Source organism: Cervus canadensis, chromosome 31 (assembly GCF_019320065.1).
Source record: "Cervus canadensis isolate Bull #8, Minnesota chromosome 31, ASM1932006v1, whole genome shotgun sequence".
Classification (NCBI taxonomy): domain Eukaryota; kingdom Metazoa; phylum Chordata; class Mammalia; order Artiodactyla; family Cervidae; genus Cervus; species Cervus canadensis.
The window spans coordinates 6,480,993-6,500,189 of NC_057416.1; the positions used below are offsets into that span (position 1 = coordinate 6,480,993).

Consider the following 19,197-nt stretch of genomic DNA (forward strand, 5'->3'; position numbering starts at 1 on the left):
GAACCCATGTCTCCTGCATTGGCAGGTGGATTCTTATCCACTGAACTACCAGGGAAACTCCATCATTAGCTTTCAAAATCTCCAGGAGGAATTCTGGGGATAGTCAGGTGGTAAAACTGAGTAAGGGTAAGGAGCAACCAATTCTGTTGTCTGTCTCTTGTCATGCATTTCATTCCTTTGGTATGGAAGGCTCAATAAGGTCATGTGACCTTGGAGTAGTGTGAAGGTCAGTTTGCAAAGACAACTTTCCCCATGGGCACATCCTCGGCCTCCTGAGTAGCTTCATGTCATCCAGTGAAGTTTGTCCAGCACCCATTTTTCTGAGATTCTACTGACAGATAGGAGGAGTGCAGCTGGATTTCAGGTTGGTTTGATATATATGTGGTGTTCAGCTAAACCCCCAGAGAAATGGAACAGCAGTCAAAATACGCAGTGTTGTGGCTTTAGACAGGGGAGTAAAGGTTCTTTAATTTTTTTAAATTTCATCTCTATGTTATACCGAGCTATCATTCAGTTATAATATTAGATGAGTTTTACATTTACAAGTGGATTTCAGCTCCTGCATACCGTACTCCTGCTCAACACCAACATGTTATTTTCCCTCCTTTACTCTCCTGTGACTGTTTACCCTTGGGCCCTCCCACCTGCCAGTTCCTCCCTGTATTCACCACTCACTTCTGTGTGTCTGTGTGTGTGTTCTTGTGTCATTTGTTTAGTTCCTTAATTTTTTTTTTCACTTGTTTTCTTTTTGTTTCTTGGTTTCTTCCTACTTCACACATGAGTAGAGTCAATAGGTGTTTCTCTTCTCTCAATCTGTCTTCAGACACGGAGGGAACAAAGTTGATATATGACTTGGATTGGTCAGGAAAATCTTAACAAGGTAACATGACCTTGGAGCAGTAACAAGTCAGCTAAGTAAGGGAAATTCCACCACAGACCCTCAGCCACCTCCGAGGCTGCATCTCCTCCAGTGAAGGGTGTCCAGCATCCAACATTCTGAGCATCTACTGATAGATGGGAGGTACCCAGCTGGATTTCAGGTTGTTTCTTTTTATATGGTGTTCAGCGTATCCCCCAGAGAAACAGGACATAGACAAAATAGGTACTCATGTGGCTTTATGCACTGTTAAAGTTGCTCAGTCATGTCCGACTCTTTGCGATCCCAAGGACTGTACAGTCCATGGAATTCTCCAGGCCAGAATACTGGAGTAGGTAGCCTTTCTCTTCTCCAGGGGATCTTCCCAACCCAGGGATCGAACCCAGGTCCCCTGCATTGCAGGCAGATTCTTTACCAGCTGAGTCACAAGGGATGCGCTGAGGCATGGATAATTTAATTTTTAAGTATTTATTTTTCTAGGGTATCACTGGGTTACAATATTACATGTTTTATTTGTATAAAAATAGATTTCAACTCTGGTATGCCATAAAACTGACCAGCACCAAAAACTGAGAAGTTTTTTCTTTTACCATCCTGTGGACCTATTTTACTGCTACCCTCTAATACCTACTGCTCTGTTCTGTGAATGTATGTTTATTTTTGTGTCATTTGCTGTCTCTTAATTTTTTTTACTTATTCACTCTTTTTCTTTGTATTTAGTGTTCCATATTTGAGTGAATTTATAAGAAAAGACACTCTTTTCTGAAAGTGTCTAAAAGATGTTATTAGATCAAAGGTGATACTTAACCTTGATTGGATTAATAAAACCTCATCAAGGTCAGGTGATGTTGTAGCAGAATCAAAGGCAGCAGGAAAGGGAAATTACCCCACTGACCCTCCTTAGCCACCTTCAAAGGTGCACAAAGTGGCCAGCACCTAACATTCTGAGCATTTACTGACAGGTAAGAGGTATGTGGCTGAGATTAAGGTTGATTTAAATTTGGTGGTGTGTATCCATCGGAGAAATGGGACAGTAGACAAAATAGGTACCAGTGTGGTCTAGGCAATGGGATATGGATACTTTAATTTTTAAATTTAATTATTTTTGCAGGGTGTTATTCAGTGAAAATGTTAGAATAACCTTTATGTGTGCAAAAAATATATTTCAATTCCAGTATACCATAAAATTGGTTAGCACCAACAACTTAGGTGTTTTTGTTACCATCCTGTGGACCCATTTTACTCATCAGCCATCCACTAGCCACTGTCCTCTGACATGCCCTGCTCTGTTCTGGGTGTGCCCTGAGAATGTTTGCTTTTGTGTCGTTTGCTTTCCTTTCTTTTTGTTTTTACTAATTTGCTTTTGAAATTTGTGTTTAGTGTTCCACATCCAAGTGAATTCACAAGGTATTTCTCTTTTCTAAATGGGTCTTCAAGACACTGATAGATACAGGGTGATTTTTGTTGTTCAGTCGCTAAGTTGTGTCTGACTCTTTTTGACCCCCTGGACTGTAGCCTACATAATGTTGATTGGTTAAGAAAACCTCATCAAAAAAAAAAAAAAAAAGGAAAGAAAACCTCATCAAGGTCATGTGACCTTAGGGTAGTATAAAGTCAGTGGGAAAGGGAAATTTCCCCACTGACCCTCCTCAGCCTCCCTGGAAGCTGCATCTCCTCAGCTGGAGCGTCCAGCACTCATGATTGAGCATCTTCTGAGAGACTAGAGGCTCACAGCTGAATTTCAGGTTGTGTGGTTTAAATTTGGTTTTCCACTAGTCCCTCAGGGAAATGGGGCAAGAGTAAAATCATGTAGTGATGTGGCTTTAGGTAGCTGGGGATCGATTCTCTAATTTCTTTTGAATTTAGTTTGAATTTTTTCTAATTTTGGTATTATCCCATTACAATTTTAGTGAAGTTTTAGGTGCATAGCCATACATTTCAGCTTCTGTGAACCACACACCTCCTCACACCAAAGAACGCAGTTTTCCTCTGTTACTGTTTGCTGCCCCATTTTGTTTGAGGCTTTTCTTCTGGTTTCCTTTACTCAGGTCTGTGTATCTTTGTATTTGCTATCATGTCAACTTTGTCTTCTTTAAAGTTCTTTTTACCTGTTTCCTTTTTGTTTGTCTTTTGTGTTCCACACATGAGTGAAATTGTGAATTATTTCTTTCTCTTAATATGTCTTCAGACGTGGTTAGACCAAAGGTAATAGATGATGTCACTTGGCTAAGAAACTCTCAACAAGGTCATGCGACCTTGGAGCAGCCTCAGGTCAGCTGGGAAAGGGAAATTCCTCCTTGACTGGTCCTCAGCCACCTTCAAAGCTGCATCTCCCTCAGTGAGGGCATTACTCCCCCACCTCTCTGATCATCCCCTACAGAGAGGAGGAGCACGGCTGGATTTTAGGATGGTTTGCTTTTTAAATCTGGTGTTCAGCATATCACTTAGAAAAAAAGTCCATAGTAAACTTATGTAGTGATTTGGCCTGGCAATAGGGTAAGGTGTCTTTAACTTTATAATTTTATTTTTTAAATTGAGTTAACATTGATGTTAATATTAGATGTTTTATCTGTACTTTTTTTTTTTTTTTGCAATTACAAAGCTAATTTTAAAATTTTGGGGTGAACCCCACAGGAATAAAAAGGACTGGGAAAGGATAACCCCCTCACCCTCTGGGAGTGGCCCAAAGGGAGAGGGGTTACCTGAGGGGAAGGAAGCACAAAAGGGACCCGCTGCAGACGCAGGGCAAGGGGAGCGCCGTCGGTCCCGGGGCCTGTGAGCACCTCTGCAGTCCTGGGAGCACTGCAGCAGGAAATGCCAGCGTGGGGGCGCTGGCTTCAGGCACACAGGCGAAGGGCAAGAGGCTTGCACACGAAGCCACAAAGCTACCTGGGTTCCTGCTTCCCTTTTGCCTTTTTCAGCTTCTGCTGCATGATCCGCGTGTCCTCTGTTTGGGGGACAATCGCCCCATCAGCTCAGTGCTTTCCCTTAACCGAGTTGCTCTGCTTCTTCATGTTCTTCTGGCGGGCAAGCTCCTGCTGCTTACCTCGCGTCATGGTGACTGCAGCGACTCTGCCCTTTTGCACATTATTACATTTCAGCGTTTTGAAACTTGTTCATGCTCACCACCCAGATTTTCCTCTCTCACTGTCACTACACATTTGACCGTTACTATCCTGCCTTCTCCCCTGAAGCTTCCTCCCTCAGGTCAGTTCAGTCATTCAGTTGTGTCTGACTCTTTGCGACCCCATGGGCTGTAGCACGGCAGGCCTCCCTGTCCATCACCAACTCCCGGAGTTTACTCAAACTCATGTCCATTGAGTCGGTGATGCCATCCAACCATCTCAGGCTCTGTCATCCCCTTCTCCTCCTGCCTTCAGTCTTCCCCAGCATCAGGGTCTTTTCAAGTGAGTCAGTTCTTCCCATCAGGTGGCCAAAGTATTGGAGTTTCAACTTCAACATCAGTCCTTCCAATGAACACCTAGGACTGATTTCCTTTAAGATGGACTGGTTGGATCTCCTTGCAGTCCAAGGGACTCTTGAGAGTCCAACTCCACAGTTCAAAAGCATCAATTCTTGTGTGCTCAGCTTTCTTTATAGTCTAACTCTAATATCCATACATGACTACTGGAAAAGCCATAGCTTTGACTAGATGGACCTTTGTTGGCAAAGTAATGTCTCTGTTTTTTAATATGCTGTCTAGGTTGGTCATAACTTTTCTTCCAAGGAGCAAGTGTCCTTTAATTTCATGGTTGTAGTCACCATCTGCAGTGATTTTGGAGCCCAAGAAAATAAAGTCTGCCACTGTTTCCATTGTTTCCCCATCTATTTGCCATGAAGTGATGGGACCAGATGCCATGATCTTAGTTTTCTGAATGTTGAGTTTTAAGCCAACTTTTTCACTCTCCTCTTTCTCTTTCATCAAGAGGCTCTTTAGTTCTTCACTTTCTGCCATAAGGGTGGTGTCATCTGCATATACGAGGTTATTCATATTTCTCCCGGCAGCCTTGATTCCAGCTTGTGCTTCATCCAGTCCAGCGTTTCTCCTGATGTACTCTTTATATAAGTTAAATAAGCAGGGTGACAATATACAGCCTTGACGTACTCCTTTTCCTATTTGGAACCAGTCTGTTGTTCATTGTCCAGTTCTAACTGTTGCTTCCTGACCTGCACACAGATTTCTCAAGAGGCAGGACAGGTGGCCTGGTATTCCCATCTCTTTCAGAATTTTCCACAGTTTGTTGTGATCCACACAGTCAAAGGCTTTGGCATAGTCAATGAAGCAGAAGTGGATGTTTTTTTTTCTGGAACCCTCTTGCTTTTACGATGATCCAGTGGATGTTGGAAGCTTCCTCCCTATTGTCCGCTAACTGTTCTGTGTGTCTGTTTGCTTCTGTCTTCTGATTTGTTCATCGATTTGTTGATTTGTTACTTTTTTGTTTGTTCTCACTGTTCTACCCAGGAGTGAAGTCCTTTTGTGTTTGCCTTCAGCCTCTGACTTAATTCATTAGCATCATAACAATAATGTCTCTCCATGTTCTAGAAAATAACATCTCAACTTTTTTTCTTTTTTTTTTATGGCTGATTAGATTTCCATTGAATATGCATACTATTGAAAGCCAAAAACATTATTTGTTCATCCTTTGTTGAAACATGTATTTCACATTAGCTAGGTAAAAATGAGACGCTGGGGACAAAAGTTTCAGAAAACAGACCCTCAGCCGTGAATCATCTAATCTAGTAGAGAGAAAGATAATTTTAAGTGAATTTGTACTTGAAAATTGCCTTCTCTGATGTCGAATGGGAAAGTCCAGTTTTCAAAATTAATCACACTTATTTTTGATTTTCAAATGCCTATTCCTTAAAATTAAATGTAGCTTTCCCCAAATATTTGTGTACATGTGGGGAGATCTTTTATATCCTAGACTGTGATACATGTAACCCAAGTCTCTAAACTTAGTCTTCTGAGGATGCAAATCCAAATGCATGCTAGTCTGGGTCCTAATCTGTGTGTCGGTAATCAGGGGAGAATATAGAAATGTCTGGGCAGTTCAGTTCAGCCGCTCAGTCATATCTGACTCTTTGGGACCCCATGGACTGCAGCACACCAGTCCTCCCTGTCCATCACCAACTCCTGGAGCTTGCTCAAACTCATGTCCATCGAGTCAGTGATGCCATCCAACCATCTCATCCTCTGTCATCCCCTTCTTCTCCTGCCATCAATCTTTCCCAGCATCAAGTCATTTCCAATGAGCCAGGCCAAAGTACTGGAGTTTCAGGTTCAGCATCAGTCCCTCCAGTGAATATTCAGGACTGATTTCCTTTAGGATTGACTGGTTGAATCTCCTAGCAGTCCAAGGGACTCTCAAGAGTCTTCTCCAACACCACAGCTCAAAACCATCAGTTCTTCGGCATTCGCTTTTGTTTATACATGACTACTGGAAAAACCATAGCTTTGACTAGATGGACTTTTGTCAGCAAAGTAATGTCTCTGCTTTTTAATATGCTGTCTAGATTGACCATAGCTTTTCTTCCAAGAAACAAGTGTCTTTTAATTTCATGGCTTCAGTCACCATCTGCAGTGATTTTGGAGCCCAAAAAATTAAAGTCTGTTACTGTTTCCCCATCTATTTGTCATGATCTTAGTTTTCTGAATGTTGAGTTTTAAGCCAACTTTTCCAGTCTCATCTTTCACTTTCATCAAGAGGCTCTTTAGTTCTTCACTTTCTATGAAGAGAAATATCTGGGCAGGAGAAGTCAAATTGTCAGAAACCTGGTCACAATGTCATGATCCCCATTTAGGGGATCGATAGGGCAGGGATGTCTCTGTGTCTCTGCATCAATATGACAATTTTTTCTTTCTTTTCACAGAGGAAATCCAAAAATTAAGATTGAGGAGAATCTCCAGTAGGTGTGGAAGATGGCTGGTCATTACGGATGGCTGAGAGCCTGCCGACTCTTTCAAGACCAGAAAGTGAGGAAGCAAAACCCGGGACCTGGGAGGCAGATGGCTCCCCCACCACAGGAGAAAGACTCCACGGTGAGTGGGGGCTTGGACCTCAGGGAATCTGTGGGTGGCATGGACTGCGGAGACAGGGTTTAGACCTGGAATATTCTGGGTCCATAGCTCACTGGTGCATTTCCATCCAAAGATAACTGCCATGGGACCTCATTCCCCAGCAGATCAGGCCATTCAGAGGCTGGGAGGAACCACCTGGGCTCCTTGGGGTTAATGTCTGGCCTGGCTTCATCCAGATCTTTCAATGGGGCTCTTACTGTTCACCTTCGACCGCCAGCCCCTCCTCCTCTGATGCTCCTGACGAAGGCTTTGGGGACCACAGTATTGTAAATATCCCATCCCCTGAGGGACCATGTCCTTTCTCCAGAACCAGCATTCAACCCTCTCCATCCATCTTTGGGTCCACTTTGGACTCATGCCTGTGGTTTCTGCTGACTCACTGACCTGGTTCTTCTCCACCCACAGGTGAAGTGTAAGGACTGTGGAGCCTTTGGACACACAGCAAGGAGCCTCAGGTGCCCCATGAAGCGCTGGCAAGGGGCACTGGCCCCCCTGCCCTTGGGGTCCAGACTCGGTAAGGAGAACCTGAAAGCACAGAAGCTGCAGGACCCACTGACCCCAGGGACCCCTAACACGGCTGAGAGAAAGGAGGAGGAAAGGCAGAGGTGAGTGATGGGGAGGTGGGACCCAAGGTCTGGGCTGAAATCTGGAGGCGGTTCCTCTCCTTGTCGACACTGTGCTGGGCCATCTCTAGAAAGGACAGGGAAGCTGGGGAGACAGAGACAGGAGCCTTGTCCTCAGGGGCCACACTCGGCCTCACACTATGCCCGAAGTCACTAAGGAGTGTGGGGAACACACACAACTTTGCACCTGACCGGCCCCAAAGCCATAGAGATGAAGATACGGGACTTCCTGGGAGACCCTGGAGGGGTCTCTGGAGTCGGGGAAGGACATGGGGGTCTGCACAAAGGCAGAGGGGTTCAGGTCTGGTGTCACCCCCAAACTAGGAAAGGGGCTGGGCCACAGCACCGTTGTCCCAACTGTGCCAAGGACACTGGGTTTCTGACACTTGACCTGTTGGTGTTGCAGGAAAGAGGAGCATCAGAGGAAGCTCCTGCAGCGATTTCCCAGGAGGCCCCACGGTCGGCAGCCGCAGAGCTGGAAGGAGGAGCTGGAGCCTGGCCACTGCCTGAGGGTCAGTCTCTGCTGGGGCCCCCCCCCCAACCTTAATCGACTGGCCTCAGTCCTTTCTGTGGGAGGAAACGGTTCACATTCTTTCCTGACCAATGTTATCATTTATTTTTCAGATATCATTTTTTGTGGTGCCTTTGATTTTGCATTCTTACTTGCATATCTGGGAAGAAGCTGGCAGGGACATGGAAGTGATTTTATCAGTAGCTTCCATAGCAGAATCCTTTAAGTTAGAATGGGAATCTGTAAATTGTGATTCATCCTCCAAAACTGGACATGAAAACTCATTTTGCCATCAAGGCGCCTGCAAAACACCAATCTGTGTACAGTCTCGAGAAGAAGGTATACCAAAAACTTGCTTCCCTTCACTTAACAAGAGACATTGTTAGAACATTTCCATTTGCCATTTGATGTATAAATGTATCAAGGTCACATGAGCACCCTGATGATGAGTATCTTAGCATATAAAATTAATTCTTATGAGGTGTTTTACTGGATGGAGAGGAGATTCTCACACCTGGCCTCTCTCTGTGGTCTTCTCCTACAGCACCCAAACATGCCCGTGCTTATCCACACATCCAAGAGGAAATCCCTCCAGGATTCAGGTCACCCAAGAGGGTCACCGATCAGGAAAGATGATGTGAAATCCACCCTCTCCGCAGTGTCTCTCATCAGCAGGAATTTGGTCCAGGCCTCCAAGGGCAGCATCGAGGCTCCAGGCAAGAGACCTGTCCAGACCCCCACCCTGACATGTGTGAACCCCCCAAAGAAACCTAGACTCAGCTCTGTCCTGACCCCCCCAGAGAGCACTCCGACAGCAGATCTGGGGGCCTTCCTGAATCTCCCTCCTCCACCCAGCACAACTGGACGTGGACCGAGAGTGGCAGCCCGTGTATCCAGGAAGACACCTGCCCAGGGGCAATGCTTTGACCTCCAGCCTCCACCGGACAGATCTCCCTCCAGGAGCGCCCTCGCCGTCTCCGCAGCCCACCCCCCGCCCATCATCCGCGTCCCGGGCCAGCCTCTCAAGATGCTCTTCCTGAGAGAGGGTGAAGGCCGGTGGAGCTGCCGGTACACGGCGCCCCCCTCTCCACGGCCTGCGGAGCGGCCAGCCCCTCCTGCTCAGAGCCCGTCCGTCGACCAGGATCCCGAGGGACACACTGTCCCCGGGCCCCGGAGCATCCTCTACGACGACCTCCAGGTGTCTTCTTCCTCTGAAGAGAGCGACTGGGACGAAGACACCAGTGGCAACTGAGACTCGTCCTCCAGCCCCAGATGCCCTGATGTGACTGTGACTCTGGCGGGTGGGGTGGGTGTTACAGGGAGCGGCGGTTCCCGGTGAAGCAGGACTCCCCGCCCTGGTGGGCCAAACAGCAGGGGGACTGGAGCACCCTGGGGACACAGCTGCCCACTCTGCACTGTCTCCTCATGGAATCCGAGTCTGTCACAGGGCACTTATCACACTGAGTGTCAAGCTGTCAGCCTAAGTCTATTATAAGCAATTGAGGCAAATTCTAGGAGTAACTTTTAACCATTGTGTAGATAGCAAGTGATGGCAGTATCTGTAGTTGATGGTAGTAGTTGTATCTGAACATTTGGAACCTGCCTAAAGGGCCTGACTCTGCTCTGCAGAAGGTCAGCCGCGCTGTCCTGAGATGAGTCTAGTGGGCTCTGTGGAGTCTTTCACTATAAATCACAGTGGGGAAAATTCCCATGGCTGTGCTTACTATGTTTCATTAAATGTTACTATAAAGCTTTGTTTTAAAAAATTTCTTTCTGTGTTTAGTTGTTTTCTTTCTGTGTTTCTGTGTTTTCTTGTTTACAGAACAAACAAGAAAAATTACACAATCATCTCAAGAGATGTATAAAGATCATTTGGTCATATTCAACATCCTTGTCAGGCAGACCCTGTACCCAGCCCCATCAGGGCCTTCCTTCTGCTCTAAATCAAATCACCAATAGGTCAAGATCCATTTTATATGTATATATAATTACATACTGTTGAATTTAATATGCTAATAGTTTATTAAGATCTTTTTTATTTACGCTCATAAGGAAATTTTTGATTTTGTTATTATGTATTATTTGATTTTGTTATCATGTAATGCTATGCTTAGTTGCTCAGTCATGTGTAACTCTTTTGGAACCCATGGACTGCAGTCCGCCAGGCTCCTCTGTCCATGGGGATTCTCCAGGCAAGAATACTGGAGTGGGTTGTCATGCCCTCCTCCAGGGTATCTTCCCAAACTAGGGATTGAACCCAGGTCTCCTGCACTGCAGGCAAATTCTTTACAGACTGAGCCACTAGGGAAGCCCTATTATGTAATACTGGTATTAAAAACTAGTTGGAATAAGTTGCCGCCTCACTTTTTAATGATAATTTTGGTAGGATTGATATAATGTCTCCCACAAATTTTATAAAATTTACCAATGAAAAAATTTCAATTTTAATAAAGTTTTACCATAAAAACATTTTGTTTGTGGCTTTTATCTCTAAGCCTTGAAGATGATCTTAATATTATTTTTCCTCAAGATAGATCTTGTAATTGGGGGGAAAGAGGAGCATGGGAGGACTTTATTAAAAACACAGAATCAGGGCCTCCCAGATCCCCAGGGCCACTTATGCACGTTAAAAATGCACCAGTGTCAGTCCCCTGCATGGAGAATGTGGTCAGCCTGTGTACTGCCTACAGCCACAGGAAGCCCCAGCATCGAGGTGCCCTCTGCCAGCTCTTCCTCCAGAACCCTGGGAGTCCAGACAGCAGGCTTCTGAGTATCTCAGCAGAGGACAAGAAAGTGTCAGTGACTGTTGTTCCTGGACCAACAGGGGGCAGCAGAGGCCACAACGAAGGTTCTAGAAACTCCCTGACCAACCAGGCACTTATCTACACTTGCTCAGGCTGAGGGTCACCAACCCCTTGCCTCTCAGTGAAGGAAGCGAAAGTCGCTCAGTTGTGTCCATCTCTTTGCGACCCCATGGACTGTATTGTCCATGGAATTCGCCAGGCCAGAATACTGGAGTGGGTAGCCTTTCCTTTCTCCAGGGGATCTTCCCAATCTGGGGACCGAACCCAGGTCTCCCGCATTGCGGGAGGATTCTTTACCAGCTGAGCCACAAGGGAAGCCCAAGAATACTGAAGAGGGTAGCCTATCCCTTCTTCAGTGGACCTTTCTGACTCAGGAATCGAACTGGGGTCTCCTGCATTGCAGGCAGATTCTTTACCAACTGAGCTATCAGGGAAGCCAACTTGCCTCTCAGCACAGTTCTATTTCCAGGTAAGTGTTCTTACCATTTACTTAAGCACTGAGGTTAAAATTATCGGCTACTCATGTGTACCCACTTTCATTATAAATGTCATCATGGCCCCATGTTTTGTCTCTCAAACATTCTTGCTCCTCCCTCTATACACACACATTGTTTTAGTCTGGAACCTAAATTAGCCTCTATTACTGCAAAAGCCTTCTTCCAAATAGATTGCTCTGTCAATTTAATTATTCCCCTGGCCAGCTGTCTTTAAAAAATGGACTCTAACTTGGCACAGATTAAGGTGTGCAATTTACCTTTGTGTGCTGCCTACAGGCACGCACACACACATACACACCTAGATACACACAGAATGTTGATGTCAGTCATAAAAGCCAACCACAAGATTTACTCAGACAAGAGCACTTGGGATACTCTAATGTAAGAGCTAGAAAGGAGCTGAGAGATGATCTAAGGCGACATTTTCCACTGAGTATTCCAGAATACACTCCAGAATTGGTACCTGGGAACTGTGTTAAAAATGCAGACATCCAGACTCCACTGCACCCTACCAAAATAAAACTTCCTAGAGTGGGTCTAGGTGTCTGCATCTTGAAGCAGCTTTACCAGCTGTTTTCATGCATGATCGAGTGTCTCCTGATCAAGGTGCAGCAGACCTGAATCTATGCAGGTGCTGCTGAGACTCCAGGAAGATGGCTTTCTGCTGATGGCCGGACCTCTAGTGAGGGGCTGGCCTAGAGACTTGGACCTGAACCCTGACCTCCTGCCTCCATGTTCAGAGGTATGTCCATTTCCCTGCCCCACCAGCGTCTGACCTGCTGAGGTTCTGAGAGTAAATGACCACAGGATTCAACTTCCTCCTCAGCCCTGAGGAGCAAAGCCTGGTCTCAGCAGCAAGCTCACAGCTCACTGGAGGCAAGTGTCTGGGAAGCAAATTCACATGCGTGTCCTGAGTACATTGTGAGCAGAGCACCGTGGGCCTTCCGACCCGGAGGGAGAAGGCGACTGACCGTGAGGATGGCCCGTAAAGCCCGGAAGAGCTCACTAACGTCTAGTCACGGAGGAAGCCAGCCCCGCTCACTGGACCTGAACACAGACGGCTCCTCGCTCAGACCCTTTCATCCGGGGCCAAAGCATTTGTAGCCCATGTTCCCATTTAACACGGTTTTCTGGTCCAAAGTGCGCGCCCACAGGCTCCCAATGCTCTGAGCGTCCCACGAAAGGAGGATTCTCCGGCTTCCGGCGAAGGCCGCTCTGGGCTCAGAACAGCTCTGCGCGGAGCCCTAATGAGGCGGAGGAGCGCGGACATCCGGCCCTGCCGTCCCGCAGGCGCCGGAGCCGCGGGCGGAAGTGGCCTCTGCCTCTTGGAGACGAAGCCAGGTCGTGTCCTCTCTCCAGCATGACCACTGCTGTCCCCGTGTTCACCGTTCTCTTCTTTATGAGCCACGTTCCACCAGGTAACAACAACAACAACAAAACCTTGCTGACGCCTTGGTAAGAGTAGAGCGCCTGAGACCTTGAGCAGATCCAGGGATCAGAGCAACGTCGCCATCACCTCTGCCTGAGGAGGTGGGAAACCTCCTGGGAAACCTGGAAAGACCCACAGCCTCCTGACTCAGTCATTCCCCACAGACTCTTAGTTAGACAACACGAGGTCAAGGGCGTTTCAAGGGTGTTTCAAGGGCTTGAAAGAAACCCTCCTGGCTCCAGCACTGAAGATGAATTATTTAGGCAAGTTTACTCGCAGTTTCTAGATCTACGTGGCAAAAACGGGGGCATTATTCTACTAAATTTTGGTCTCCAGGACTCCACTACTTTCAGCAAAAATTAGAATCTTAAGATACTTAATATGAGAACTATTCCAAAGCTACAGGGGCCTGGCAGGTGGATAGGTGAAGGGTCTCCTTGAAAGGCCACTCTGAGTCAGTGTGTGTGTGTGTGTGTGTGTGCGCGTGCTTAGTCTGTGTCTGACTCCGGAGAGACCGCTAACCCATTACCCCTTAACACTGCTGGTCTCCTGGCTTGATGATGTCCCCGAAGTCTCCATCCCAACCCTGGGCTTCCTCTTCCTTTTCAACATCTGTTCTCCTGGAATAGACCTTAAACACAGGGATGAAGATGGCACTGTGGTGGAGTCTATCCACCTGCATGCTGTGTGGTGTGCCAGCACCCATCACAGGGGCAGGCACAGATGTTTATCTCCAGGACGTGTTGATCTAAGGAGGCATGAGCGACTCACTGCTCTACGTCAACAGGACTGTCTTATCTTTTCCTGAGAATTCGGGGTCTCAGCTCTGGGAAGGAGTCCGAAGGTACACAGATGGGTGAATGTGGACAGTCCCCGTATAAGGAGCTGTAATCCCAGCCCTCTCATTCGTCTCAGATCCCTTGTGGAGCGTGGGGCAGTGGGTGTATTTCACAGACAGGCATGTGTACACACACACATACAGAGAATGTTACTATTCTGGGAATAGGGGAAAATGCAGATGAAAACTGAATGCACAGCCTTACTTAGCACTAATCTGATCCCATAAATTTCCTTCCAAAGCCTGCTCCATCCATCAGATTCTTTGAGGCTTTAGTGCTTTGAGTTCTCATCCCCTGGGACACTTAACACTGTCTTTATTTCAGTCATGTTTTATTTACCTCTGGCTCTCACTTACCAAACCTCTTCTTCATCCTCGGGCCAACGTTCTACTTTGAGAGCTAGTTGACTCTTCCCTGGACTGTCTAGCCACGAAGATGACTGTACCATGATATCTTAGAAGTCAAGGGCCATCATATTTTTTTTTTCCTTTGGAGCCTGCTCCCCAGTAAGGGCCTCCCATTCAGTGGATGCATAACAAATATCAATTAGTGATTGTTTTGTGAACAGTAAAGAGTTAAATTCAATTTAATCCATCTGACTCCTTTGAATTCAATGGACTTTTGTTGAATTGCCACAAATGCCCTACACTGATGTGAAGCTATTCAAGAGTTGGCTTTTGTGTTCTGGAATAGAAAAATCTAGAAGTGCTGGTTTTGAGACCTTTTTTAATGCCAGCAAAGAGTTTCACAAACTGTCTTGGGAAAGGTGCTTTTGTTACATATGGAGACTGCTGAAATGAAGCCGCTTTCGAAACTGAGCCCCTCATTGTGTGTGACCCATTTCCAGAACACTAATATATTAGGACATAAGTCAAATACAAATCAATGTTTTTAACAAGCATATGTGTTCAGCCCTTGAAAGTGAAAGTCACTTAGTTGTGTCTGACTCTTCGTGACCCTATAAACTGTAGCAGGCCAGGCTCCTTTGTCCATGGAATTCTCCAGGCAAGAACACTGGGGTGGGTAGCCAGTCCCTTCTCCAGGGGATCTTCCCAACCCAGGGATTGAACCCAGGTCTCCCGCATTGCAGGCAGATTCTTTACCATCTGAGCTATTAGGGAAGCCCAAAAATAATGGAGTGGGTAGCCTATCCCTTAAGAACTCAATGTATACAATGATTCCTGCAGCAGTTTGCAACCTGGAAGAGCAGCACCAGGGAGAGAAGCAGTGAGTGCCCCCTCATGAGGCAAGAAATGCTGATGTGGGCGCTATCTGCACATTACATAGGTAGGAATATCATTCCCTTCCCCCAGAAGTATATCCTCTCTAATAATTTCCTTGTGTACATTATCTTTTGGATCTGTATTTCAGTTCCACTTTTGAAAGATACACAAACACACAGAAAGACAGCTTTCTCTAAAAAGTGTTTTCAACTTTAGAAAAATGAGCAGTATAAGACTCATAACAAATAAAGACTGACTTCTGCCATCAGTGTCAGGAGATGACAGGCAGTGACAAAGACGGGAGGAGCTTTGATGTGTGTGAGCCCCAGAGCAAGGACAGGGCTACCCATGAGCAGTCTTTCCTTTCTTAGATGCACTTAATCTTGCCAGATATTACAAGAATGCCCCCAATCCAGATTTTTTTGTGTGAAAGCAGATTTTTAAGGGGCTCTCCCAGGTACTCAGTGGTAAAGAATCTGTCTGCCAAACCCTGGGTTTGGAAGATCCCTTGGAGAAGGAAATGGCAACCCACTGCAGTACTCTTGCCCGGGAAATCCCATTGGATGGAGGAGCCTAGCAGGCTGCAGTCCATGGGGTCGCAAAGAACTGGACACAACTTAGCAAGTAAACAACAAACAGATTTTTAAGAAAATCGAGTAACAATGAAAAATCCATACAAGCTTGTTTCCAGATATTCCTTCACTGCATGTAATTCAATAAAATTTAAGGAAACCAGTAAACAGTAACCATCACCCTCTTCTCTGTGCAGGCAGCGCCAGTTTCAGGGAGGTCTGTGAGCGTCCAAATGGGTCCTGCCAGGAATTCTGCCTCGACTCAGAAATCCATTCTGGGCGATGTCTGGATGGCCGCCCATGCTGCTTGCCCTTGGTGAACGTCCCTGAAGTCGAGCCCACCACACCCAGGGTGCGCTGAAGGCCTCCTGAAACTTTTTGTTTGTTTGGATGTTTTATTCTTACTCTCCTGACCTTTCACTCTTGCCTCTCTGTCTTTTGTTCTCACAGGGATTCTTAGTGAGTTCTCAATAAATAAAGAATCAAAATTTGCAAACACAGAACCTGTTTTAAGAATCCTGTGATGTAGCCTCACTTGGCTGTGGTTTGGTTTCCATCTTTTTATCTGGCCTGGATGAGCTCTGGTTGGGGGCAGGGACTTTGTCTCACTTCCTGTTTTCACCTGGCCCTGCAGCCCTCTGCCCTTCATCTGGGGAGACGAATCCCTTTTCCAACTTGGAGAATGCACCACTTCACTCCACGCAGCCTCATGGGGTCTCCCTTCCTGACAATAGGGCAGCTCACAGGAAATCTTCCCGGACGTCACCAGGAAGCTGAATCACAGACAGAATGACACCCAGATAAAAGACAAGATCTTCTCACACCCTCTTCACAGCCAGTGCTCTGGGTGCCCCTTTCCCCACATTCTCAACAACACTTTTTCTCTTTTATTTTTTGACAATAGCCATCCTAACAGACGGAGAAGAGCCTGGCGGGCTACAGTCCATGGGGTCACAAGAGTTGGACACGACTTGGCGACTAAACTACCACTACCATCCTAACATATAGTTAGAATTTTTTTGCATACATGGTGCAAACTTTGAAGATCTACTCCCTTATCAATTTTCAATTATACACTAAAATGTTGTTAACTATACACAGCAGGCTGTCTATTAGCTCTCCAGAACTATTTACCTTATAACTGGAAGCTTGTACACTTTGACCACCCTCACCCATTCATCCCACCCCCAACAACCATCAATCTATTTGTGGTTTCTATGAGTTTGGATTTTTTTTAATTCCACATAAAAATGAGATCATATGGTATTTGTCTTTCTCTGACTTACTTCAGTTAGCATACATTCTCAAAGTTCTTCCATGAAAATTTCCTTCTTATTTTTTTATAACCAAACAATATTCCATTCTGGGACACCTTTTCATTTATTTCTGCCTTCTTCAATTTCCTTTATTATTGTCTTATATTTTCAGTGTATAGATGGTTCAATTCTTTGGCTAAATTTGTTCCTAAGTATTTTATTGTTTTTGATGCTATCACAAATAAAATTGATTTCTTAATTTTTCAGATAGTTCATTTTTAGCATATAGAAATGCAACTAAGTTTTGTATGTTGATTTTGTATCCTGAAACTTTAATTCATTTATTAGTTCTAACAGTCATTTATGGAGTCTTTAGGGTTTTTTATTTTTAAGATCATTTCACCTTAATGAAAACAGAGGCTATTTTAAAAATAAAACTACCATATGATGCAACAGATTTTCTTCTGGGTTCTTTTTTTTTTGAAGGAAACAGAAACACTAACTCAAAAAGATATCTGTACTCCAGTGTTCATTGCAGCATTATTCACAATAATCAGATATGGAAAACTTAAGTGTCCCTTGATAGATGAATGAATAAGGAAAATGTCATATATATTAATATATAATGAAATATTATTAAGCTATAAAAACATGACAACATGAATGGACCTTGATGGCATTATGCTATGTGAAATAAGTTAAATATTGTATGATCTCATTTATACATGGACTCCAAAAGAAAAAACAAGCCAAAAAAACAGTGAATAGAGAACAGATTGGTGGTCATTGGAGTGAGGGTGTTGGAGGTGGGTAAAAAGGGTAAAATGGTCAAAAGGTACAAAGCTTCATTATAAAATAAATCCTAGGGATCCAGTGTACAGCATGGTGAATATAATTAATAATACTGTATTGCACACTTGTCCTGCCAGGCATTCTGCCTTGACTCAGAAATTCATTCTGGGTGATGTTCAACACTTCAACACTTGAAAGTTGCTAAGAGACTCAATCTTAAAGTTCTCATTACAAGGAAACAATTTGTAACCATGCTTTGTTGTTCCATGCCTAAGTCATGTCCAACTCTTTGCGACCCCATGGACTGCAGTACACCAAGCTTCCCTGTCTTTCACTATCTCCCGGAGCTTGCTCACCATGCTTTTTGATGGATGTTAATTAGACTTATGGTGGTGATCACTTCAAAATACATGCGTATATTAAATCATTATGTTGTACATCCAAAATGAATATAATATTGTATATCAATTATATCTCAATAAAATAATCATTTCTTTTTCAGTAACAACTAAAATATGAGGACCAAAATTCAGTAAGTATATAAAAGTCCTGGACAATACTAACAACCAGCTTAATCTAATTAATATTGTTTAAAACCTTCCCACAACAACAGTAGAATAAACACTCTAAGTGTGCATTTAGAGATGTAAACTGTATTCTGAGCCACAAAATAGTCTTGATAAACACAAAATTATCGAGATCATACAAAATATGCTCAATAACCTTACTAGAATTAAACCAGAAATCAATATTCAGTACTTGAAAAGTTCCCATATATTTGAAAATCAAACAATAAATTCTAGATAAAAATGAATAAGCATGCAACTTGAGTAAAAATAAAAATATGATATAACAAAATGTGTGGAATAAAGCTTACAGTAGCATTTTGAAATAAATTTATAGTATCCAAATGCTTATATAGTCAAAGAAGAGCATATTAAATCTTTAAAGCATATTTAATATTTATTAAAATAAATAAAGGAGGAGATTAATGTAAATAACAAAAGAAATTAAACAGAAAATCAATAGAAAATAGAAATGAAATCAAAAGCTGGTTCTTTGAAAAGATGAATAAAATTTATGTGTCTTACCATTCTGATCTGAGAGAGAGCACACAGTTTACCAATGCCAGCCATGAAAGAAAGTACATTAGATCCTACAGATAGAAGGTGAACAGTCAGACACTATTAGGCATAGCTTTACGTACATAAATCCAACAAGATCAATGAAAATGGGTGAATTCTTTGAAAGAAACAAACTACCAAAACCTCACTTAAGCAGAAACAGATAAAAAAGAAGACAAAACAGACTATAGGGACAGAAAGATAAGATGTTGTCAGGGGCTGGGAACAGGAGACATTGGACACAGAAGAATATGACGGGGATTTTGTAGGTGATAGAACTGGTCTAGGTATTGATTGTGGTGGTAGTTATACAACTATATGCACGTTTAAAAACTCATAGAAATGAGCTAAATTTTAATGAAAATAATTCTATTGTGTAAGACACATCTCAATATATCTGACTTAAAAGACAACACAAACGTCAGTTCTGCTCCTTTCTTCAGCTTTTATAGCTCCCTTTGACTCCTAACAGCTTGTGGCTTCTTTTCCTCAGGCTTTAATGGCGGGAGAGAATTCACTTACGAGAACCTGCTGCATTCCTCCACCCAGAACATGGCCTTCCTGAGTGACC

General features: G+C 44.3%; 2 protein-coding genes and 1 pseudogene across 2 annotated transcripts; 2 read left to right on the plus strand and 1 right to left on the minus strand.

Moving 5' to 3' along the window:
- Positions 1–3,762: 3,762 nt before the first annotated feature.
- Positions 3,763–3,933, minus strand: LOC122432623 (annotated as a pseudogene).
- Positions 3,934–6,884: 2,951 nt separating this feature from the next.
- On the plus strand, positions 6,885–9,342 carry LOC122432288 (putative protein FAM90A5P). The gene is made up of 4 exons (XM_043454088.1): positions 6,885–6,917; positions 7,362–7,561; positions 7,986–8,091; positions 8,635–9,342. The coding sequence occupies exons 1-4, from the start codon at positions 6,885–6,887 to the stop codon at positions 9,340–9,342; spliced, it is 1,047 nt and encodes a 348-aa protein (XP_043310023.1).
- Positions 9,343–12,016: 2,674 nt separating this feature from the next.
- DEFB108B (defensin beta 108B) lies at positions 12,017–15,948 on the plus strand. The gene is made up of 3 exons (XM_043454089.1): positions 12,017–12,133; positions 12,533–12,809; positions 15,652–15,948. The coding sequence occupies exons 1-3, from the start codon at positions 12,017–12,019 to the stop codon at positions 15,813–15,815; spliced, it is 558 nt and encodes a 185-aa protein (XP_043310024.1). The 3' UTR covers positions 15,816–15,948.
- Positions 15,949–19,197: the final 3,249 nt, after the last annotated feature.

Bases quoted from the DNA above. Each gene is read 5' to 3' on its own strand.
- LOC122432288 (XM_043454088.1), top strand. From the start codon at position 6,885: ATGGCTCCCCCACCACAGGAGAAAGACTCCACG. The intron at 6,918-7,361 runs GTGAGTGGGGGC...CTCCACCCACAG, and splicing joins CACAGGAGAAAGACTCCACG to GTGAAGTGTAAGGACTGTGG. The intron at 8,092-8,634 runs GTCAGTCTCTGC...CTTCTCCTACAG, and splicing joins AGCCTGGCCACTGCCTGAGG to CACCCAAACATGCCCGTGCT.
- DEFB108B (XM_043454089.1), top strand. From the start codon at position 12,017: ATGCAGGTGCTGCTGAGACTCCAGGAAGATGGCTTTCTGCTGATGGCC. The intron at 12,134-12,532 runs GTATGTCCATTT...TCTGGTCCAAAG, and splicing joins TCCTGCCTCCATGTTCAGAG to TGCGCGCCCACAGGCTCCCA. The intron at 12,810-15,651 runs GTAACAACAACA...TTCTCTGTGCAG, and splicing joins TATGAGCCACGTTCCACCAG to GCAGCGCCAGTTTCAGGGAG.